A 22,158-nucleotide genomic window follows, 5' to 3' on the forward strand; every position below is an offset into this window, starting at 1 on the left:
TGTCCTAACGCGCACCAAGTCCCGCTCACCCATCGCCCCCTGTGCTCGCTGACCTACATTGGCTCCAAGTTAAGCAAGGCCTCGATTTCAAAATTCTCATCCTTGTTTTCAAATCCCTCCATGGCCTCGCCCCCTCCCTATCTCTGTAATCTCCTCCAGCCCCACAACCCCCCTGAGATGTCTGCGCTCCTCTAATTCTGCCCTCCTGAGCATCCCTGATAATCGTTCAACCATCGGTGGCCGTGCCTTCTGTTGCCTGGGCCCCAAGCTCTGGAACTCCCTCCATAAACCTCTCCGCCTCTCTACCTCTCTTTCCTCCTTTAAGACGCTCCTTAAAACCTACCTCTTTGACCAAGCTTTTGATCACCCTAATTTCTCTTTATGTGGCTCAGTGTCAAATTTTTTTTGTCTCATAATACTCCTACGATACGCCTTGGGACGTTTCACTGTGTTAAAGGTGCTATATAAATACAAGTTGTTGTTATCTTAATATATTAACTTTCTGGTGGTCGTGAAAGACGTTACATAAATACAAGTGTTTTATCTTTTCTCTCCCCTTTTCCTTTTTCAACCCTTTCATAGCTGAGCTGACTGTGGGACTCGCAAATGCTTTAACTTGCTCGTTATCTTCCAGGGGAAAGCCAAACAAGGCTTGCATTGGTATAACGCCTTTAACGCCCAAAGCACTTTACAGCCAATGAAATTACAGGATGCTGCATGTGGGCGCATAGCAGGAAGGTTGATGTGTACAATCTCATCGAGCACGCTCCCTCTCCAGTTGTCCTGGTTAACCCTTGCCACTGGACCAAGACCTAGCTCTGTCAAGCCCGTGTGGTGGCTGGTGTGCAACGGTCACCCCACGTTAAAAAAACCCACCCACAGGCATCTTCCACCCCCTCAACTGGAGTTCAGGACTGGAACATCGGGTCCTTCATTGCAACATCTGCACACGAGTGATGGATGTCTGGGATGGACTAATGTAACAGAGGCCAAAAAATCTTGGAGTCATTCAAGAGATTGCTGATGCTGCGATGGGCCAAAGGTTTCATCGTGTATGATTTGGGAGGCTTGGCTCGATACACAGTCGGCTTTCAGATAGATTCATCTTCTCAAAACTCAGGCGGGGGAAGCAGGTGAAGATGTCACCTTAATCTTGAGGAGCGAAGTTTCTTTGTCACTGCAGCTCCAAGTCTGAAAATATTTTTTACCAAAATGCTGAGATAGTTAATCAAAATGAAAACTTGTGTTCAGAATGTGAGCCCTGACTCGTGCTCTGTGTGTGTGTGTGCCCGAGTATCTTCCTACTTCACTGTGATGGTGAAAGACAGGAAACAGACGATCAGAATTTTCCCGTTCGTGAGCACCTCTTCCTCTAGATCCTCGTCTATCAGGATCCAAGGATAGAGGAGAAAATAAATGTTACTGGTGAATATAATAAATGTGTACAGTTTTGGTTTCCTTGTCTGAGGAAGGATTATACTTGCCTTAGAGGTGATGCACCAAAGGTTGACAAGATTCTGAGGAGGCCTGACAGGGTAGATGCAGAGAGGATGTTTCCCCTCGTGGGGGAATCTAGAACTAGGGGGCATCATTTCACAATAAGGGGTGAGGAGGAATTTCCTCACTGAGGGTCGTGAACCTTTGGAATTCTCTGCCCCAAAGAGCTGTGGAGCTGGGTCATTGAATATATGTAAGGTGGAGATAGACAGATTTTTGAATGATAAGGGAGTCAAGGGTTATGGCGAATGGTCAGGGAAGTGGAGTTGAGGCCAAGATCAGATCAGCCATGATCTCAATGAATGGTGGAGCAGCCTTGAGGGGCCGAATGGCCTACTCCTGCTCCTGTTTCTTATGTTCTTATATAGATTGATCCCTGAGGTGAGAGGGTTGTCCTATGAGGAGAGATTGAGTAGATTGGGCCTATACTCTCTGGAGTTTAGAAGAATGAGAGATGATCTCATTGAAACATAAGATTCTGAGTGGGCTCGACAGGGTAGATGCTGAGAGGCTGTTCCCCCTCCTGGGGGAATCTAGAACTAGAGGCCACAGTCTCGGGATAAGGGGTCAGCCATTTAAGACTTAGATGAGGAGCATATATTTAGAAAACCTATACTCGTTGATTGAGTTCACCAACAAGGGCTGCCGAAATGGTAATGATATCAAACTACATACTGCGGAGTAACGGCCTCTATTGCACAATACAAGTTATCCATGGTAGCTCTTGAGGTAGTATTGTGGCCGATAAATAGAGCTGGAGCGCGGGGCCCTGGAACATCATGGGCGGAGGTGCGGCGAATGAGGGTACGGGGCCCAGAAGAGCCGAGGGCCCAGGGGCAGCGCGGACATGTGTGCACACTATGTCCGTGTAGCAGAGCTGGTCTCCAGTCGTCCTGGTTAACCCTTGCCACCGGATAAAGACCTCGCTCTGTCAAGCCCGTGTGGTGGCTGGTGTGCAACGGTCACCACAGGTTAAAAAAAACCCACGCACAGGCATCTTCCACCCCCTCAACTGGAGTTCAGGACTGGAACATCGGGTCCTTCATTGAAACATCTGTGAACCCATGTGGAAGCAAGTCACCCTCGCTCGAGGGATCGCCTGTGATGATGAGATGAGGAGGAATTTCTTCTCTCAGAGGGTTGTGAATCTCTGGACTTCTCTATCCCAGAGAACTGTGGATGCTCAGTTTTTGAGCATATTCAAGGCTGCAATCGATAGATTTTTGGACTCTGAGGGATTCGAGGGATATGGGGATCGGGCGGGAATGTGGAGTTGTGGTGGAAGATCAGCCGTGACCTTATTGAATGGCGGAGCAGGTGCAACTGGCCTACTCCTGCATCTAATCTTATGTCTTATGTGACATGCCATCTATAAGATCACTTTAAGTTCGCTAGCCACAGTCTCCTTGAATGATTTTCATGGAGCTGCCATTTTGGGAGCACACAACTGGTGAAACTATGCAACGCTGAATTCAACACAGCGTTAGATTCACCTGTATGTTTTGTTTGTGTGCTGTCCCTGAAAAATACCATTGTAGCAATCCCTTCAAAAAAAGACTTACATTTTATAGCGCCTTTCATGACCAAAGCACTTTACAGCCAGTGAAGTACTTTTAGAGTGTAGTCACTGTTGCAATGTGGGAAACACGGCCGCCAATTTGCGCACAGCAAGCTCCCACAAAAACAGCAATGTGATAATGACCGGATAATCTGTTTTAATGTTGATTGAGGGGTAAATATTGGCCGGGACACCGGGGATAACTCCCCTGCTCTTCGTCAGAATAGTGCCATGGGATCTTTTACATCCACCTGAGAGAGCAGACAGGGCCTCGGTTTAACGTTTCATCCATAAGACGGCCCCTCCGACAGTGCGGCACTCCCTCAGCACTGCACTGGAGTGTCAGCCTGGATTTATGTGCTCAAGTCCCTGGAGTGGGACTTGAACCCACAACCTTCTGACCCTGAGGCGAGAGTGCTGCCCACTGAGCCCCGGCTGACACGCCGCACTGCAGGCCCTGGCTCTTCGGCCTGGGTTTCTCCAATTAGAAAAATCTTGTTGCAGTTCCTAAAATGAGTTTGGGTTTTCTTTCAGAATCCTCGGCCTGGACTTGGTGGTGCGGGATGAAAATGGTAACATACTGGACCCTGACCTCAACAGCACCATCACTCTCTTCAAAGCTCATGAGACCGTTTCCCGAGGAATTGATGAACGCATCCAGGAGGAGAAGGTAGATTTACCCTTCCTGTCCCCCGGACTGGAGAAGGTTAGCTGTGAGGAAAGATTGGATAGGCTGGGGTTGTTTTCTTTGGAACTGAGGAGGCTGAGGGGTGACCTTACTGAGGTGTATAAAATTATGAGGGGGCTAGATAGAGTGTTTCGGAACGGGCTTATTTCCCTTAGCAGAGGGATCAACAATCAGGGGGCATAGATTTAAAGTGATTGGTAGAAGTTTAGAGGGGATTTGAGGGGAAATTTCACCCAGAGGGTGGTGGGGGTCTGGAACCTTTCACTGCCTGAAAAGGTGATAGACGTGCGAGAACTGTAGGTTCAAAGAAATCAGCATCATGTCCCTTCAGCACAATCCCCAGACCAGAAGGAAGCATTGAATGGGGTCGTAACCCGCAGCTCCTGCGCTATCTCCATCCTTCTCCTGCTCAGTTGGCTTTCATTCCTTCCCCACTTAAGTCACACCAAAGAGAAGAACAAGACGCATGGTCCTCACCATCATAATGCCTGCCCTTAAACAGCCTTACTTTCTCCTACTTCTAATCTTTTTTGCTCAGCAATGTGGTTCAAGAGTGGTGATGGACCGATCAGGGAAACCATTGGTTGTTGAGGGAGCTGGTTGGAAAAAGAAAGCATCTGCATTTCTATAGCGCCTTTCGCGACCTCACGATCAAAACACTTTACAGCCAATGCAGTACTTTTTTGAAGTGCAGTCACTCTTGTAGCCTGGGATACATGGCAGCCGATTGGCACACTGCAAGATCCCACAAACAGCACTGTGATAAGTAACCAGATAATCTGTTTTAGCGACGTAATTTGATGGATAAATAATGGCAAGGGGTAATTCCCTGGGCTCAATTTTCCCCAAGCCCGTTTTCTGGCGTATTGCCAGAGCTGTGCCACTTATTTAGGTCCAGAAATGCGCCAGAAAAACTTGCCCGAAGTTTCCCCGATGTTTGTGCTGTAATCTGGAGCCGCGCAGAGTGGCTAGTCGCCTTGGGGGGGGAGGTGGAGCCTGCGGTTTGTGCCGGAAAACGGAGCCGGGCCTTCTGCGCATGCGCGGGGAAAAAAACTGACGTTCTTGACGTCGCTGAAATGGCCGCGCATGTGCAGCAGTGACCTCTCTCTCCCTCCCCCCTTCCCCTTCGCCGGGCACCAAGCCTCCAGATCGGCTATCTGCGTCCCTTTCTGGTCCCCGAGTGAGGTGCCGTCCTGGTCCGCTGTGGTGAGTACCTTCTCGGTCCGTTGTGGCCCCCGAGTGCGTGCCTGCCGGTCTGTTTTCTCCCTCCCACGCCGAGTCCTCTGGTCCCGAGTGAGTTCCGGTCCAGGACCCCTCCGCTTCCCGCCCCGAGCCCAGGCTCAGTGGCCTCCCATTTACTTACCTGCGCCGATTTCTTGAACTCTCCGCAAGGGTTTTCTCAAGAGGCTACATACACTGGCCTAAGCAGAAATGGAGTAACTATTAGCTGGCCAAAGTTGACCAAATGGCCAGAATTGGCGTAGGTGGCTGGTTACGCTCCCTTTTGAGGAAAAAAAAAACGTACCTAAAAAAAAAATAACTAAATGAGTTACGCTGGTGCAAATTGATTGGGAAAACTGGGGATTTTTAAGTTAGGCCAGAAAAAGCAGCCTGCTCCAAAAATAATGGCGCAAATACTGGAGAAAATTGCACCCCCTGTTTCTTCTTCGAAATCGTGGCGTGTGATCTTTTGCATCCACCTGAGAGGACCATGGTTTCACACTTTATGCTGAAAGACGGCACCTCTGACAGTGCGGCACTCCCTCACACTGCACTGCGAGTGTCAGCCTAGATTTTGTGCTGAAGTCCCTGGAGTGGGACTTGAACCCACAACCTTCTGACTCAGAGGCGAGAGTGCTGCCCACTGAGCCACAGCTGTCACCAATACTGATTGACAGCAGTAGAGATACAGTAAATAACATAAGGAGTAGTCATCAACGCGATGTTTATCAGATTCATTTACTTGTGATTCTCTCTCTCTCTCTCTCTCTCTCTTTCTCTCTTGTTCAGTCTAGGATTCACAATATGGAGGTGAGGCGGCGGTCTATATTCAGCACCACACACACCTACAGTCTCTACGTCAACTTGAAGAATTTTGTCTGCAATATCGGGGAGGATGCTGAGCTGCTGATGTCTCTTTATGACCCAGTTCAGTCCGAGTTTATCAGGTACATTACTCTCCTGGAGGTGGTGTGGTTACAACCTCTCCCTTAGAAATATATCGCATGTACAGCACAGAAACAGGCCATTTGTCCCAACAGGTCGACACGAGCCTCCCCTAAAATCCCCTTCAACTCACCCTCGCAACACAGCCCTCTAATCCCTTCTCTCTCGTGTGTCCATCCAGTCTCCAGCCAAACAGATCCAGCCACTCGCCTCAAATGTGGCAACATCTTAATCTTTTCTGCACTTTCTCCAGTGATTCAATGTCCTGTTTGTAGTACGGAGACCAGAACTGCCCGTGAGCATCAAGTTTGTTCTTCCAAATATAGAAAACAAAGACACTTTCGAGCCGAGCCACAGGTGAAGGAATGCGGTGTCTGCAAAACTTGACAGGACCTTTGTTTTACAGTGAAAACTATTTGGTTCGATGGAGCAGAACAGGAATGCCAAAGGAGATTGAGCGACTCAACAAGCTCGAAGCACTTTTCACAGTAAGTGCCTTCACCTTCAGGTCAAGGGACTGCGAAAGGGCTGTGATTATTGGGCTGGGGCTTGTAACAAGTCTCCGTTGTAATGTATGCTCCTGTGAGGATGCTCACGGGTTTGTAAAGCTGTTGAGTTGTGAGAGTTGTGATGTTCACAAGACTCAATAAAACCCCAGCCAGTTGGGTTCGGGGGATCCATGATGGGGCAGGTGGTTGTGAGCCTGGTGGATGAACCGGTAATGTGTAGTGTGATTGTTAAACCTTTTGCTAACAAACCAACTAGTTCTTGATAGCAATGTGTTGCTATGAATTCTTAAGCAAAGAACCCATGAAGCAAATACATTACAGGTGTAAACAAATCAGCCACGGGTCCTGCGTTGGATCATCTCCACTTGCGCTGGCATTGGCTGAGGATAGTTTGAGCTCGGCTGTGATATCGCTCCATAGTCCACTAACCTGCCGTCACTCGCTGTTTAAGCTGACGTGTGAAGAATGACTACTTGGTTGAGATATCAGAAGGTGATTGGGATCAAGAGGGAGTTAGATATGGCCCTTGCAGCTAAAGGGATCAAGGGGTATGGAGAGAAAGCAGGAAAGGGGTACTGAGGGAATGATCAGCCTTGATCTTATTGAATGGTGGTGCGGGCTCGAGGGGCCGAATGGCCTACTCCTGCACCTATTTTCTATGTTTCTATGTTTCTAGCTAGGAAGATAGGAGCAGGAGGAGGCCCCTCGGTCCACCATTCAGTGAGAGCAGGGCTGATCTGTAACTTAACCTAAGCAGCTGCACTCCAGTGTGAGTCAGAGCTGTGTTTCAAGTCAGTGCTGTCGACTTGTATCTGCACGGAACCAGGCTGCGACTTCCTTATATCCCTTTTCCCTTGGGATCCGTGTAGACTAGTCTGGACATGCCCCTGGGATCTGAGGTGAGAGGGCAGTGTTCCAACAGCCTATCCCCCAGTCTCTCGCTCGGTGTAACTGTCCAGAAGGAAAGTTTGAGTCGTCCTGGGTGCCATTTCCGTTCCAAGGGATGGAAATTCGGTCGGAGGCTAATTCGGGCGCTAATGGTGGCGGGGCGGTAAAGTTTGCGCCGGGAAAAGATTTCCGTCTGCAGCCGCAAAATGTATCCGCTGGGCCCCGAGTGTGGGGCGGAGCACTAAGGGAGGCGTTCCACACAACTCTCCGGGCACGAGGCCGGCTGAGCAACTGCAAATCCCGAGCTAACGAGCCGGCCTCAGAGCGCCCTTAGAGAGGATTCCCTGGAAAAATAACATGCTCAAAAAAAAACCATTTCCAATACCTTGCTCACCCCACCTAAACATAAATCGCAAAAAAAAAACCATAAAACAATCACACCTAACCCGATGTATTCATTCCCTCCCGGCATCGCCACCGGAACATCCCGGACTGCCCGCTTTCCCGGCCGGTCCCACCAGAGCGCGCTACAGGGTCAGCGCCAAACAGAAATCACCGCGCTGTGGAACCCGGGGGCCGGGTCAACACTGACGCAACACCCCCCCTCGGTGGTACTGGTCAGAGCCACCGGCACACCGAATGTGCCGGACGGCGCGAATGCTGGCTCTCGCGGCTTGGCACCCCTTCAGCGCCCCCCCCCCCCCGTTCCGACCCTTTCCGGGGGCGCTAACTTCTAGGCGCTAAGCGAGCGAACTTTTACCCCCAAGTATGTCTCTCTTTTTCTCCCAGGATCTCAGCAGCAGCGACCTGATCAGGCTGAAGATCAGCCTGGTGTGTCAGATTGTTCGCGTGGGTCACATGGAGCTGAAAGAAGGGAAGAAGCACACTTGCGGCCTTCGCCGCCCCTTCGGTGTAGCAGGTAGGGCGCTGAGTTTGTGGGCTGTGGGCTGACTTTGTTTTTCGTACGCTAGTAGCAAAGTAAATCAAACGTCAATACCTACGTGGGATATCCAGGCCCAAGCTCCCGGTGTAACGGCGGGGATATCCCGCAGGCTGCCTGTGAATTCCCTCTGGGGGCAGGGCTCGATGATGTGCTCCAGGGTCTGATTAGGAGCTCCACAGTCACATGACGGGGAGGCTTTAATCTTCCACCAATGGAGAAGGTGCAGCATCGACCGTGACCGGTTCTGAGGCGGTCGATGGTTGTCCACTGTTTGCGACAAAGGTTTGATCCCTCAGGTTGTGCTGTGGGCTCCTCGATAAGGAATCCATTCCTTATGTCGCAGTTCTTCCAAGCATTTCGCCGCCGGTCATCGAGGCTGAGGGGAGATCGCTGAAGGGCTTCGGTGACGGTCCAGAATGGCCCCTGGATCTGAGATGGTTGGTGGTACGTTGTTCAAGTGTGAGTTGCGTGTCAGATTATCGCGACTAACAATGAGAGTGGAAGGTAGGTGGGGTGGCAGAGTGTCTGGCCTAGCCCTGCGCAGATCTCTTTCTGTCTGTCTATCTCTCACTCTCACTAGCCCTCATTCTGCATCTGTCCCTTTCTCTGCCACTCTCTTTCTCCCTCTTGTTGTTCTCTGTTTTCTCTCTCTTCAGCAACAACCATGTGTATTTATATAGCGCCTTTAAGGTCGTTAAACATCCCAAGTCGCCTCACAGGAGCGATTATCAAACAAAATTTGACACCAAGCCACCTAAAGAGATATTAGCATGGGTGACCAAAAGCTTGGGCACAGGGATACGTTTTAAGGAGCGTCTTAAAGGACGAGAAAGAGGAGGAGAGACAAAGGTTTTGGAGGGAGTTCCAGAGCTTGGGGCCGAGGCAACAGAAGGCACGGCCACCGATGATTGAGCAATTAAAATCAGGGATGCTGAAGAGGGCAGAATTAGGGGAGTGCAGATATCTCGGTGGGGGGGGGCAGGGGGGCGGAGGCGTGGTTGTGGGGCTGGAGGAGACAAGAGATAGGGAGGGGACGAGGCCATAGAGAGATTTGAAAACTAGGATGAGAATTTTGAAATCGAGGCGTTGCTGGACCAGGAGCCAATGTCGGTCAGCGAGCACAGGGGGTGATGGGTGAGCGGGACTTGGTGCGAGTTAGGACACGGGGCAGCGAGCACAGGGGGTGATGGGTGAGCGGGCCTTGGTGCGAGTTAGGATATGGGGCAGCAAGCACAGGGGGTGATGGGTGAGCGGGCCTTGGTGCGAGTTAGGACAGGGGGCAGCGAGCACAGGGGGTGATGGGTGAGCGGGCCTTGGTGCGAGTTAGGACATGAGGCAGCGAGCACAGGGGGTGATGGGTGAGCGGGACTTGGTGCGAGTTAGGACACGGGGCAGCGAGCACAGGGGGTGATGGGTGAGCGGGCCTTGGTGCGAGTTAGGATATGGGGCAGCAAGCACAGGGGGTGATGGGTGAGCGGGCCTTGGTGCGAGTTAGGACATGAGGCAGCGAGCACAGGGGGTGATGGGTGAGCGGGCCTTGGTGCGAGTTAGGACAGGGGGCAGCGAGCACAGGGGGTGATGGGTGAGCGGGCCTTGGTGCGAGTTAGGACATGGGCAGCCGAGTTTTGGATGAGCTCAAGTTTGTATAGGGTTGAAGATGAGAACCTGGCCATTAGCGCATTGGCATAGTCCAGCATGGAGGTAATAAAGGCATGGATGAGGGTTTCAGCAGCGGGTGAGCTGAGGCAGGGGCGGAGAGGAGACGGGTGATGTTACGGAGGTGGAAAGAGGTGATGGTACGGATATGTGGTTGGAAGCTCAACTCTGGGTCAAATATGATGCCAAGGTTGCGTTCCTGGGAGAGGGATGGAGTCGGTTGCAGGGAACGGAGTTTATAGTGGTTTCTTTGTTTAACCCTCTCCTTTTCTCTCTCTATCTCCCTCTGTTCCTCCTTTCTTTCTGTGCTTCTCCTTCCCCTTTCTCTCCATATGTCACCTTCCATTTCTCCCTCTCTTTCTCTCTGCCTCTATTCAACGGTTGAACAATCTGTGGAAATTGAACTTTTAAAAATATTGCAGATTTGGAAATTGCCCCTCAGAAGCCAGCTTTCAGTAATTATATAAAAATGGACTTTGCGATGACTCAGTTGGTCTTTCCTGGACTTGCATGTCAAGCGTGGCCTCTTGGGCGAGGTACATGTGGGATGATCGTGGAACTGTTCCCAGAATGAGTCAGTGTCCCCCGGGAAAGGAGAGAAATTAGGAAAAATGATTGCGTGTCAAAACCTAAATGTTATAATTTAAAACAGAGAACTTTTTAATGATGATGATGTTTCAAAGATTAAAAAAGAAAGAATTGCATTGTTATAGCGCATTTCATGATCTTGCGACCAAACCACATTACAGCCAATGAAGTACTTTTGAAGTGTAGTCACTGTTGTAATGTAGGAAACGCGGTAAGCCAATTTGCGCACAGCAAGCTCCCACAAAATGAAAACCAGATCATTTGATTTAGTGATGTTGATTGAGGGATAAATATTGGCCAAGACATCGAGGATAACTCCCCTGCTCTTCTCCGAATAGTGCCCTGGGATCTTTTACGTCCTTTTGAGAGAGCAGACTGGGGCCTCGGTTTCATCCGAAAGACGGCATCTCTGACAGTGAAAGAAAGAAATAATTGGATTTATATAGCACCTTTCACGACCACCAGAGGTCTCAAAGTGCTTTACAACCAATGAAGTACTGTCACTGTTGTAATGTGGGAAACGCAGCAGCCAACTTGCGCACAGCAAGCTCCCACAAATAGCAATGTGATAATGACCAGATAATCTGTTTTTGTTATGTTGATTGAGGGATAAATATTGGCCCCTCCCCTGCTCTTCTTCAAAATAGTGGCATGGGATCTTTTACGTCCACCTGAGAGAGCAGACGGGGCCTCGGTTTAACATCTCATCTGCAAGACAGCACCTCCGACAGTGCAGCACTCCCTCAGCACTGCACTGGGAGTGTCAGCCTGGATTTATGTGCTCAAGTCCCTGGAGTGAGACTTGAACCCACAACCTTCTGACTCAGAGACAAGAGTTCTACTCGCTGAGCCATGGCTATTTCCCAGGATTGGTTCACTCTTTTCATCAATTTGTGATTGATTTTGGCCTTTTGCAATTCGCTTTGTGCAACAGAGGCTGCCCGTCATCCACATCCGCCCTATTGTTCACCGTTCAGATTGTCCTGTTACTGGGTGACAGCTCCCTCCAGCTGCGATAAGTCATGGTCCGTTGTGTAAATCACAGCCCCATCTGGGTAATACGATGCTTCTTCACACAGGCACAACTCTGAACTTCAAAGAGCCTGTTACTCCCAGCGGCCGACTGGGACCTGTGATTGGCCCGGTCCCTTCAGGCCTGAATGTGATTGACAGAGAGTGTCTTGAGCGAGAGGCTGCAATAGGGGGCATCTGAGGTACAACATCTCGACCGCTCAAGGACCTCCTCACAGTAAACCTTTTATTACTTGCGTGTCTCTCCACCGCTTCCAGTCTGGCTGGCTTTTCTGATGGCTCTGTTGTTAGGAGCACTGCCCAGTGCGGAACTGGGTTATACTGACAAGCACGCATTTTCAGTAAGGCTCACCAGACAGAATCATAGAAGCCAGTCGAAAAACAGGTCGAAAAAGAGCTACCCAGCCTAATCCCACTTTCCAGCTCTCGGTCCGTAGCCCTGTAGGTTACGGCACTTCAAGTGCACATCCAAGTACTTTTTAAATGTGGTGAGTGTTTCTGCCTCTACCACCCTTTCAGGCAGCGAGTTCCCTCTGGGTGAAGAAATGTTTCCTCATCGCCCCTCTAATCCTTCTACCAATTACTTTAAATCTATGCCCTCTGCTTATTGACCACTCTGCTAAGGGAAATAGGTCCTTCCTATCCACTCTTTCCAGGCCCCTCATAATGTTATACAGCTCAATTAAATATCCCCTCAGCCTCCTCTGTTCCAAAGAAAACAACCCCAGTCTATTCAATCTTTCCTCATAGCTAAAATTCTCCAGTCCAGGTAACATCTTCGTAAATCTCCTCTGTACCCTTTCTAGTGCAATCGCATCTTTCCTGTAATGTGACCAGCACTGCACACAGTACTCTAGCTGTGGTCCGTTTTATGCACTTCTAGCATCACTTCATAGTGTTCAGGAGCAGGAATCTTGTCTGATTGTCCTACCTCCCACTGCGCCACCCCCCACATCCAACCGAGGCCAATTGGAGCACCCCCGGCTGCAGTCAGCTAACTTAGCACAGACTGGGGATGGAACCCGAGATATTCCTGCTCTGGGTGATTGGTGTATTAAACAACTGAGGCACCGGTGTGCTGCTGTTGCTACTGTGTCTCAGTGGGCAGCACACTCGCCTCTGAGTCAGAAGGTTGTGGGTTCAAGTCCCACTCCAGGGACTAGAGCACATAAATCTAGGCTGACACTCCCAGTGCAGTGCTGAGGGAGTGCTGCACTGTTGGAGGTGCTGTCTTTCGGATGAGACGTTAAACCGAGGCCCTGTCTGCTCTCTCAGGTGGATGTAAAAGATCCCACGGCACTATTTTGAAGAAGAGCAGGGGAGTTATCCCGAGTGTCCTGGGGCCAATATTTATCCCTCAATCAACATCACTAAAACAGATTATCTGGTCATTATCACATTGCTGTTTGTGGGAGCTTGCTGTGCGCATGTTGGCTGCTGCGCTTCCTATATTACAACAGTGACCACACTTCAGTAAATTACATCATTGGCTTAAAGCGCTTTGGGACATCCTGAGGGTGTGAAAGGTGCTATATAAATGCAAGACTTTCTTGCTAACTGGGTTGATTGACCTTTTTCTTTGCTTTTAAAGTCATGGACATTACAGACATGATCGGTGGGAGGGCGGACGATGATGAGAAGCAGCACTTTATTCCTTTCCAGCAGTGAGTATTCCGGCTTGAGCTCTGTTGAAGAAACCGCCCAATGGCTCTTCAATCATGGGTTCGCCCTTCACAAACCGCTCCGATCCACAAAGGTAATCGAGGGGCGGAATAAGTTACCGGGGAAAGATATTGAAGACAGCAGCACAACTGGGCTCAAGGGAGAGTTGGGGAGAGGAGGGACTGAGCAGCAGGGCGAGAAGGCGGGCTTGATCGCTCCAAAAAGGGATGGGATTGTTGGGTGTGGCGATCGTTCCCTGTTCCTAAAATGTTGTGTCCTGGAGTCAGGTTGGATGCCACCGACATGTCTTTGCGATCAGTGAGTATTTAGAAGGTATTCCAATGGCTTAATAAGTAAAGGCACCACCCAGTGTGGTATTAACCAATACAGGCCAGACAATCCCGGTTTGGATCGTTGATCTGTGCTGAGCAATTTGATGTCCGCTAATGTAAGGATAAGGAAGTCTTCCTACAATTGTACACACCTGGAGTACTGGTCTCCTTATCTGATTAAAGGATATACTTGCCTTAGAGGGTGTGCAATGAAGGTTCGTTAGATTAATTCCTGGGATGGGAGGCTTGCCCTATGAGGAGAGATTGAGTAGATTGGGCCTATGCTCTGTGTTTAGAAGAATGAGAGGTGATCTCATTGAATCATATAGGATTTTGAGAGGGATTGACAGGGTAGATGCTGAGAGGTTGTTTCCCCCGGGCTGGAGAGTCTTAGAACCAGGGATCATAGTCTCAGGATAAGGGGTCGGCCATTTAAAACAGAGATGAGGCGGAATTTCTTCACTCAGAGGGTTGTGAATCTTTGGAATTCTCTACCCCAGAGGGCTGTGGATGCTGAATCGTTGAGTATATTCAAGACAGAGATTGATAGATTTTTGGACTCCAGGGGAATCAAGGGATTTGGGGATGGGGCAGGAAAGTGGAGTTGAGGTGGGAGATCAGCCATGATCTTCTTGAATGGCGGAGCAGGCCCGAGGGGCTGAATGGCCGACTCCTGCTCCTAATTCCTGTGTTCATACATTCTTATGTTCTTAATGTGGTGTTATAGGGTGCTACAGCTGGATAGGGAGGGGAATAATCTGGCCCACATCTACTCGCTGGAGACTCTCTTGTCTTCTGTCTCTTACAGGATTGCAATGGAGACCTACATCCGGCAGAGGCAGCTCATCATGTCACCCCTGCTGACGTCCCGGGTGATCGGGGAGAACGAGCCGTTGACCTCTGTGTTCAACAAAGTCATTGCAGCCAAAGAGGTCAACCACAAAGGGCAAGGTACCTACCCAATGTCTCTGGGGGCAGTGGCAGTCTGTACAACCCATCCCTCCCAGCTTATTCAGCATTAGCAGGCGATGGATACAGACTGGCGGACGAGTCTTGGGTTAGCTTGGGGCCATTGAAGGGAGCAGCGTGCGGCCAGGTCGCTGATTGCAGTGTGGGGCAGGCACAGCAGGAGGGGCGAAGGAGCGGCACGAGTCCGTAGAGTGAAGTGACCGGGGCCCAGGAGAGGTGTGAGTCTGGGGCCCAGAAGAGGCGAGGGCCCAGGGGCTGCGATGTGTGTGTGCTCTAGGTCTGTGCAGCAGAGCTTGTCTCCAGTCGTCCTGGTTAACCCTTGCCACTGGACCAAGGCCTCGCTCTGTCAAGCCCGTGTGGTGGCTGGTGTGCAACGGTCACCCCACGTTAAAAAAATCCACGCACAGACATCTTCCACCCTTCAGGATGTAGTTCGGAATCTGAAATATTAGATTCTTAATTGAAATACCTGTGAACTCATCCCTTTTTGGCGTGGAAGCAAGTCACCCTCGATACGAGGGACCGCCTATGATGATGATGTTGATATGAAATTACTAACAAATATTATCCAATTATGAGGACAGGTTACATACACCAGGCTTGTGTTCCCTTGAACAGGGAAGATTAAAGGGTGATCTGATTGAGGTGTTTAAGGGATTTGGTGAGGTAGTCAGGGAGAAATGATTTTATCTGGTGGTAGAATCCAGAACAAGGGGCGTAATTTAGAAATGAGAGCCAGGCCATTCCAGAGTGAAATTTGGAAACACCTCTTCCCATAAAGGGTAGTGGAAATCTGGAACACTCTCCCCCTAAAAACTGAGGCTGGGGGTCAATTTGAGATTTCAAAATGAGATTAATAGATTTTTTTTAGACAAGGGTGTTAAAGGTTAGGGAACCAAGGTAGATAAATGGATTTGCGATACAGATTAACCACGATCTCATTGAATGGCGGAGCAGGCTCGAGGGGCCGAATGGCCTACTCCTGCTCCTATTTTTATGTTCTTATGTCACAAGACCTTTTATAGCTAGGGGAAGATCAGCTGCACCTGGGACAGGTAGGCGTGTTGCTCCAGTTGTAGCCTCCAGGTCTTGTACACGCTGGTGTTCTGGGAATGGCTTTACCTCTGATTTTCCCCCTTTCCTGAGAGTCCACATTTCCCAAATTCTGCTGCATTGGGTGGGGAGTCCCACCAGTTTGTGGCACATCATGGCAGCACCTTCAGCAGCCCTGAAGTACCTGGCCCAAATGTCGAATCTTCATGTGTGCGGGCGGGCTAGTGAACCGTGAAGACCTTCGCAGCTGAGGAAATTCATGATGTCAACTAGCACGGGGGTCAAGGAAGCTGTGCTATATTCTTACGACACCACTAACAAACATATTTTTAGCTGTTCTGCAAAACAAAGAAGCTTTCAAAGTCTCTTTGTCGGTTGGCTGGATCATCCACCAACAAAAGTTTCAGCAAGGGAATCCGATTACCCTATCCTCATTGCCAATGTGATATATTCTTACCACATCACTAACAAACACACACTCCACAAGATGGCTCCAACTGTCATCATGTGACGTCGTCACATTATTGTATTTACATCAGTAGTTGCACTACATCGATCGTCCACTGGGGGAGCTCTAGTACAGAAGGGACGTTGGGTGGCCAGCAGTTTGGTGGGAATGCGGTCAAGCGAGCAGGAGGACGCTCTCATACACAAGTTGAGCTCAGAGAGGGTATGGGAGACAGAGGATGTGCTGTCTGGAGAGCGCTGGGCAAAATAGTAGTCCGAGTATAGTTTGTATCAAACAGTAAATATACACAAGGAGATACTGCACGGAAGCAATGTGTACATTCAGCGGTGTTCCCAAACTGACGAGTGAGCACCTTGTTCCAGGGCTGTGGGTCTCGATGAAGCTGCTTCCCGGGGATATCCAGCAGGTCCACAAGGACTTTCCACACTTGGTTGATAGATCAACGGCCGTGGCTCGGAAAATGGGATTTCCTGAAATCGTTCTTCCAGGTGAGACCCTGTTGTCGCTGGGAGTGAAACAGATTTTGTTAAAGTCACGTGGATGAGATGTCAGTGTACACTGGGGGACGAGCTGTGTGTATACTGGGAGCTGTGTGTGCACTGGGGGATGGGCCGTGTGCATCCTGGGTACGGGGTGTGTACACTGGGGTACAGGGTAAGTGTGCACTGGAGGACGGGCCGTGTGTGTGCACTGGGGGACGGGCCATGTGTGTACACTGGGGGATGGACCGTGTGTACACTGGGGGACGGGCCGTGTGTACACTGGGGGATGGGCCGTGTGTGCACTGGGGTAGGAGCTGTGTGTGCACTGGGGTAGGAGCTGTGTGTGCACTGGGGTAGGAGCTGTGTGTGCACTGGGGTAGGGGCTGTGTGTACACTGTGGTAGGAGCTGTGAGTACACTGGGGGACGGGCTGTGTGTACACTGGGGGACGGGCTGTGTGTACACTGGGGGACGGGCTGTGTGTACACTGGGGGACGGGCTGTGTGTACACTGGGGGACGGGGTATGTGTACACTAGGACACGGGCTGTGTGTACACTGGGAGACGGGGTATGTGTACACTGGGGCACGGGCTGCGTGTACGCTGGGACACGGGCTGTGTGTACACTGAGAGCTCCCCATACACTGGGAAACGAGCTGTCAGCGTACTCTGCTGTGCAAAAACCCAAATGCTGCGGATGCTGGAAATCTGAAATATAAATGGAAAAACTCAGCAGGTCAGGCAGCGTCTGTGGAAAGAACGCTCAAGCCTCGCCCCTCCCTATCTCTGTAATCTCCTCCAGCCCTACAACCCCCCGAGATATCTGCGCTCCTCAAATTCTCGCCTCTGGAGCATCCCTGATTATAATCGCTCAACCATTAGCGGCCGTGCCTTCAGCTGACAAGGCCCTAAAACTGGAACTCCCTCCCTAAACCTCTCCACCTCTCTTTCATCTTGTAACCTGCCTCTTTGGCAAAGCTTTTGGACATCTGCCCTAAAACCTCCTTGTGTGGCTCGGTGTTAAATTTTGTTTAATAAGCGCCTTGGGACGTTTTGGTATGTTAAAGATGCTATATAAATACAAGTTGTTGTTGTGAAGGGACGTTAACGCTATTGCCCGTAACCAGGATCCAGGATTAATTCTTTCTCCAACCTATCTCCCTCTGAACTTGCAGCACTCCGCGCTCTCAGATCCAACCCCAACATTGTCATCAAACCTGCTGACAAAGGTGGCGCTGTTGTTGTTTGGCGAGCCGCCACTATCTTGCAGACGCTGATCGCCAACTCTCCGACACCCCCTCCGACCTCCCCTTGGACCATGACCCCCACGACCGAACAGCGCCATCATTTCCCAGACCGTCACTGACCTCATCTCCTCTGGAGATCTTCCCTCCACAGCCACCAACGTCATAGTTCCCCAACACCACACAGCCGCTTCTACCTCCTTCCCAAGACCCACAAACAGAGCTGTCCCGGTAGACCCATCGTTTCAGCCTGTTCTTGCCCCACGGAACTGATTTTGTCTGATCGCGACTCTCTCTTTTTTTTCTCCCCTTGTCCAGTCTCTTCCCACCTACATCCGCGACTCCTCCGACGCCCTCCGTCACTTTAACAGTTTCCGGTTTCCTGGCCCCCAACCGTCTCCTTTTCACTATGGACGTCCAATCCCTCTACACTTCCATCCCCCACCAAGGATCCAAGGATGGCCTGAGGGCGCTCCGCTTCTTCCTCGAGCAGAGGCCCAACCGGTCCCCATCCCCCACCGCCCTCCTCCGCTCGGCTGAACTTGTAAAAAAAAAGCAGTTCTGACGAGGAGTCACAGACCTGAAACATTAACTCTGTTTCTCTCCACAGATGCTGCCTGACCCGCTGAGATTTCCAGCAATTTCTGTTTTTATCCCAGGATTAACTTGTCTGTTTTCTCCCCAGATGCCAAGTGTTTGCAGCATTGGAGAAACAGATTTCCCAAAACAGGAGAGGTGGCTTGGTGCAGGGTGCCATTCTTTGTGGCTGTGCTGGGTTGCGTGTAAGACTCCTGTTTGTCGTTGCAGGTGATATTAGGAACGACATTTATGTCACCCTGGTCCAAGGAGAGTTCGACAAGGGGAAGAAGAAGACTCCTAAGAACGTGGAGGTGACGATGGCGGTGTACGATGAGGACGGTAATCGGATCGAGGTATGGAGACAACCTTTTACGCACCCTCCCACAGCTCAGCTTTCCAGAAGGATTAGCCTGCCACCCCACCGGAGGGAAGATGTGGGAAGAAAGCGGGAAACGGTAAAACTTTAGGAAATAGCCTGCGCCTGCCGTGAGATGCAGTCGCAGTGGGCTAATCCCCAGGTACCGCGCAGGTCTCCACTGAAGTTCCTGAGTCTTCCTCAGTGCAGAGGCAACGGACAAGATCGCACCCACTCTCCGCACAGGGGCAGCCTCCGCCTGCAGACTGCTCGTGTGTGTTGCCCCCGAACAGCCAGTGTCCGAGCGAGACCGGCCGAGAGTCCGATCGGTTCGCCTCAATCAGTGGATGGAAATCATCTTCAAAATACAGAGCTTCGCTCTTAGCAAATACAGGTTTCCTGGTTGGATGGGCTTAGCCTCTGCAAACTGGTGGTGCCTCCACATCTCTGTGACAACCAAACATAAGAAACAGGAGTCGGCCATTCGACCCCTCGAGCCTCCTCCGCCATTGAATAAGACCATGGCTGATCTGATCATGGACTCAACTCCACTTCCCCACCCGCTCCCCATAACCCTTGACTCCCTTAATGTTCAAAAATCTGTCTATCTCCACCTTAAATATATTCAATGACAAAAATAAACCATTTTTTTTTACAATTTAACAATCGGATTGACAGGTTAGCCAAATATAGCCCACCAGAAATGAGGGGGAAATTAGCAAAGGTGTTGACCTACTCCCCTGGGCTGTGCGATGGAATATGGGTTGTAACTGTAGTCTTGAGCTATGACAATCCCGTGTCCCGCGGTGTACCGACACGTCCGCTGCCGATGTTCAGGGCGGTTGTGATCTGTCGGTTTCTAAACAGTTGTGTGTCAGCTTTTGCTAGTTTTCTCGAAATGGTTGAAGGATCTTTACTCGAGACTCTGGGTCTGGGAGGGTCCCGATTCCCCAGCGCCAGCCTTTAACCGTCTCGCTACCAATCTTCCAACAGAAAGCCATATTCCCTGGAGCAGGCTACGAGGGGATATCGGAGTACAAGTCCGTCATCTACTATCAAGTGAAGCAGCCCTTCTGGTACGAAACAGTTAAGGTGGGTTTCTTTTCCTTCAAACACTCTTGGTCCTACAATATTCTAGGCAACGTTGCAGAGTCCCCACAATGGGTCAGAGAGTAAATGCCAGGAAAGTTCCAGCTCCGTGATGCACACTCGCCTCTGAGTCAGAACATTGTGGGTTTCAGCCTCACTCCAGAGATCTGAGCACAAAATCCAGGCTGGTTCTCCCAGTGCAGTGCTGAGGGAGCGCCGCACTGTCGGAGGGGCATTACCGAGGGAGCGCCGCACTGTCGGAGGGGCATTACCGAGGGAGCGCCGCACTGTCGGAGGGGCATTACCGAGGGAGCGCCGCACTGTCGGAGGGGCGGTACTGAGGGAGCGCCGCACTGTCGGAGGGGCGGTGCTGAGGGAGCGCCGCACTGTCGGAGGGGCGGTGCTGAGGGAGCCCCGCACTGTCAGAGGGGCAGTACTGAGGGAGTGCCGCAGTGTCGGAGGGGCAGTACTGAGGGAGCCCCGCACTGTCGGAGGGGCGGTACTGAGGGAGCCCCACACTGTCGGAGGGGCAGTGCTGAGGGAGCCCCGCACTGTCGGAGGGGCGGTACTGAGGGAGCCCCACACTGTCGGAGGGGCAGTGCTGAGGGAGCCCCGCACTGTCGGAGGGGCGGTACTGAGGGAGCCCCACACTGTCGGAGGGGCAGTGCTGAGGGAGCCCCGCACTGTCGGAGAGGCGGTACTGAGGGAGCCCCGCACTGTCGGAGGGGCAGTACTGATGGAGCGCCGCACTGTCGGAGGGGCCGTACTGAGGGAGCACCGCACTGTCGGAGGGGCAGTACTGAGGGAGCGCCGCACTGTCGGAGGGGTGGTACTGAGTGAGTGCTACCCTGTCGGAGGGGCCGTCTTTCGATGAGACGTTAAACCGAGGCCCCGTCTGCCCTATCGGGTGGACGTAAAAGATCCCGCGGCACTATTTGAAGAAGAGCAGGGGAGTTCTCCCTCGTGCACTGGCCCAATATCTATCCCTCAACCAACATCACTAAAAACAGATTACATAGTCATGATGACATTGCTGTTTGTGAGGCCTTGCTGTGTTCAATTTGGCTGCTGCGCATCCCACATTATGACGGTGACTATAAAAGTACTTCATTAGCTATGAAGCGCTTTGGGACATTGAGGTCATGAAAGGCGCTATCGAAATGCAAGTCTGTCTTTCCATCGGCAGTCTCTCCTGAGCTAGTTGATGTCAGCGGTTGAGATGTTACAGTTTTTATTATTCGTTCCTGGGATGTGGGCGTCGCTGGCAAGGCCGGCATTTATTGCCCATCCCTAATTGCCCCTTGAGAAGGTGGTGGTGAGCCGTCGCCTTGAACCGCTGCAGTCCGTGTGGTGAAGGTGCTCTCACAGTGCCGAATTTGTTGTAGCTGTTTGGTACAACGCAGTGTCTCGCTGGGCCATCTCACGGGGTAGTCTAGAGTCAGCCACATTGCTGTGGGTCTGGAGTCACATCTCGGCCAGACCGGGTCAGGGCAGCAGATTTCCTTCCCTGAAGGACATCAGTGAACCAGATGGGTTTTTCCAACAATCCGGTAGTTTCATGTCACCATTACTGAAACCAGCGCTTTATTCTAGATTTATTTAATTAACTGAATTTTAAATTCCCCAGCTGCCGTGCTGAACTCATGCCCCAGGATCATTAGTCCAGGCCCCTGGATCGTTGGTCCAGTACCACAAACACTGAGCTACCGTACCCCTGTAATTGGGCTGGGCGAGAAAGGGGAGGAATCTGCCTGGGTTGCTGTTGATGATCATTGCTCGGTGTGTGGATGTGGGGTGAGGAGGGGGTCAGGTTTACCTGCAGTGCCCCGACAGGGTGATCCGGCCTGGCCACGATCGCTGTCTGGGCCCACACACGGAGAATGGTCACTTGGATGTGGAACTGAAGTGGAGGCCGCCCCTCCTCCCCACATCCCTCCTCCCCCTCCCGAGGTGGTACCCCATCACAACAATGTCTTCAGGACAGTGGGGCGGGAAGGGGGAGGCGCGGTTAGGAACCTGAACTCAGCAATCCCAGTTGTTTTTCTTTCGCTTGAAGGTGGCGATTGCGATTGAGGATGTTCACCGCTGTCATCTCCGCTTTACATTTCGACACCGGTCCTCGCAAGAGTGTAAGTTGCAGACTTTTTTGTTTTAACGGGAATTCTTTCGGCCGACTGCTTGTTAAAGGAAATAAAAATGGCAGCAATGGGAATTTTCCTGGTTATTCTCCAGGAGTTCTCCTCCCTCGCTCCTTGGGACTCGTGGCGGAAAACACACAGCAGCAAATAAGAGGGTAGTCACAGAATCCTAGAACGGTTACAGCACAGGAGGAGGCCATTCGGCCCATCGAGCCCGTGCCGGCTCTCTGCAGGAGCATCTCAGCCAGTCCCACTCCCCCGCC

At 51.2% G+C, this 22,158-nt stretch overlaps 1 protein-coding gene across 4 annotated transcripts in view; it reads left to right on the forward strand.

The window, feature by feature from the left end:
• Positions 1–22,158, forward strand: part of dock5 (dedicator of cytokinesis 5) — a 193,476-nt gene that overhangs the window by 84,277 nt on the left and 87,041 nt on the right. For 3 of the 4 annotated variants that reach the window (XM_070866296.1, XM_070866297.1, XM_070866299.1), the window contains exons 7-16: positions 3,590–3,725; positions 5,754–5,911; positions 6,316–6,397; positions 8,096–8,225; positions 13,117–13,189; positions 14,328–14,470; positions 16,373–16,498; positions 18,542–18,666; positions 19,662–19,760; positions 21,814–21,886. In XM_070866296.1, the coding sequence (XP_070722397.1) occupies positions 3,590–3,725; positions 5,754–5,911; positions 6,316–6,397; positions 8,096–8,225; positions 13,117–13,189; positions 14,328–14,470; positions 16,373–16,498; positions 18,542–18,666; positions 19,662–19,760; positions 21,814–21,886 (1,145 nt within the window). The remainder of the gene's footprint in view (positions 1–3,589; positions 3,726–5,753; positions 5,912–6,315; positions 6,398–8,095; positions 8,226–13,116; positions 13,190–14,327; positions 14,471–16,372; positions 16,499–18,541; positions 18,667–19,661; positions 19,761–21,813; positions 21,887–22,158) is intronic. The other variant, XM_070866298.1, reaches the window with a different exon arrangement.

Source organism: Pristiophorus japonicus, chromosome 22 (genome assembly GCF_044704955.1).
Source record: "Pristiophorus japonicus isolate sPriJap1 chromosome 22, sPriJap1.hap1, whole genome shotgun sequence".
NCBI classification, from domain to species: domain Eukaryota; kingdom Metazoa; phylum Chordata; class Chondrichthyes; family Pristiophoridae; genus Pristiophorus; species Pristiophorus japonicus.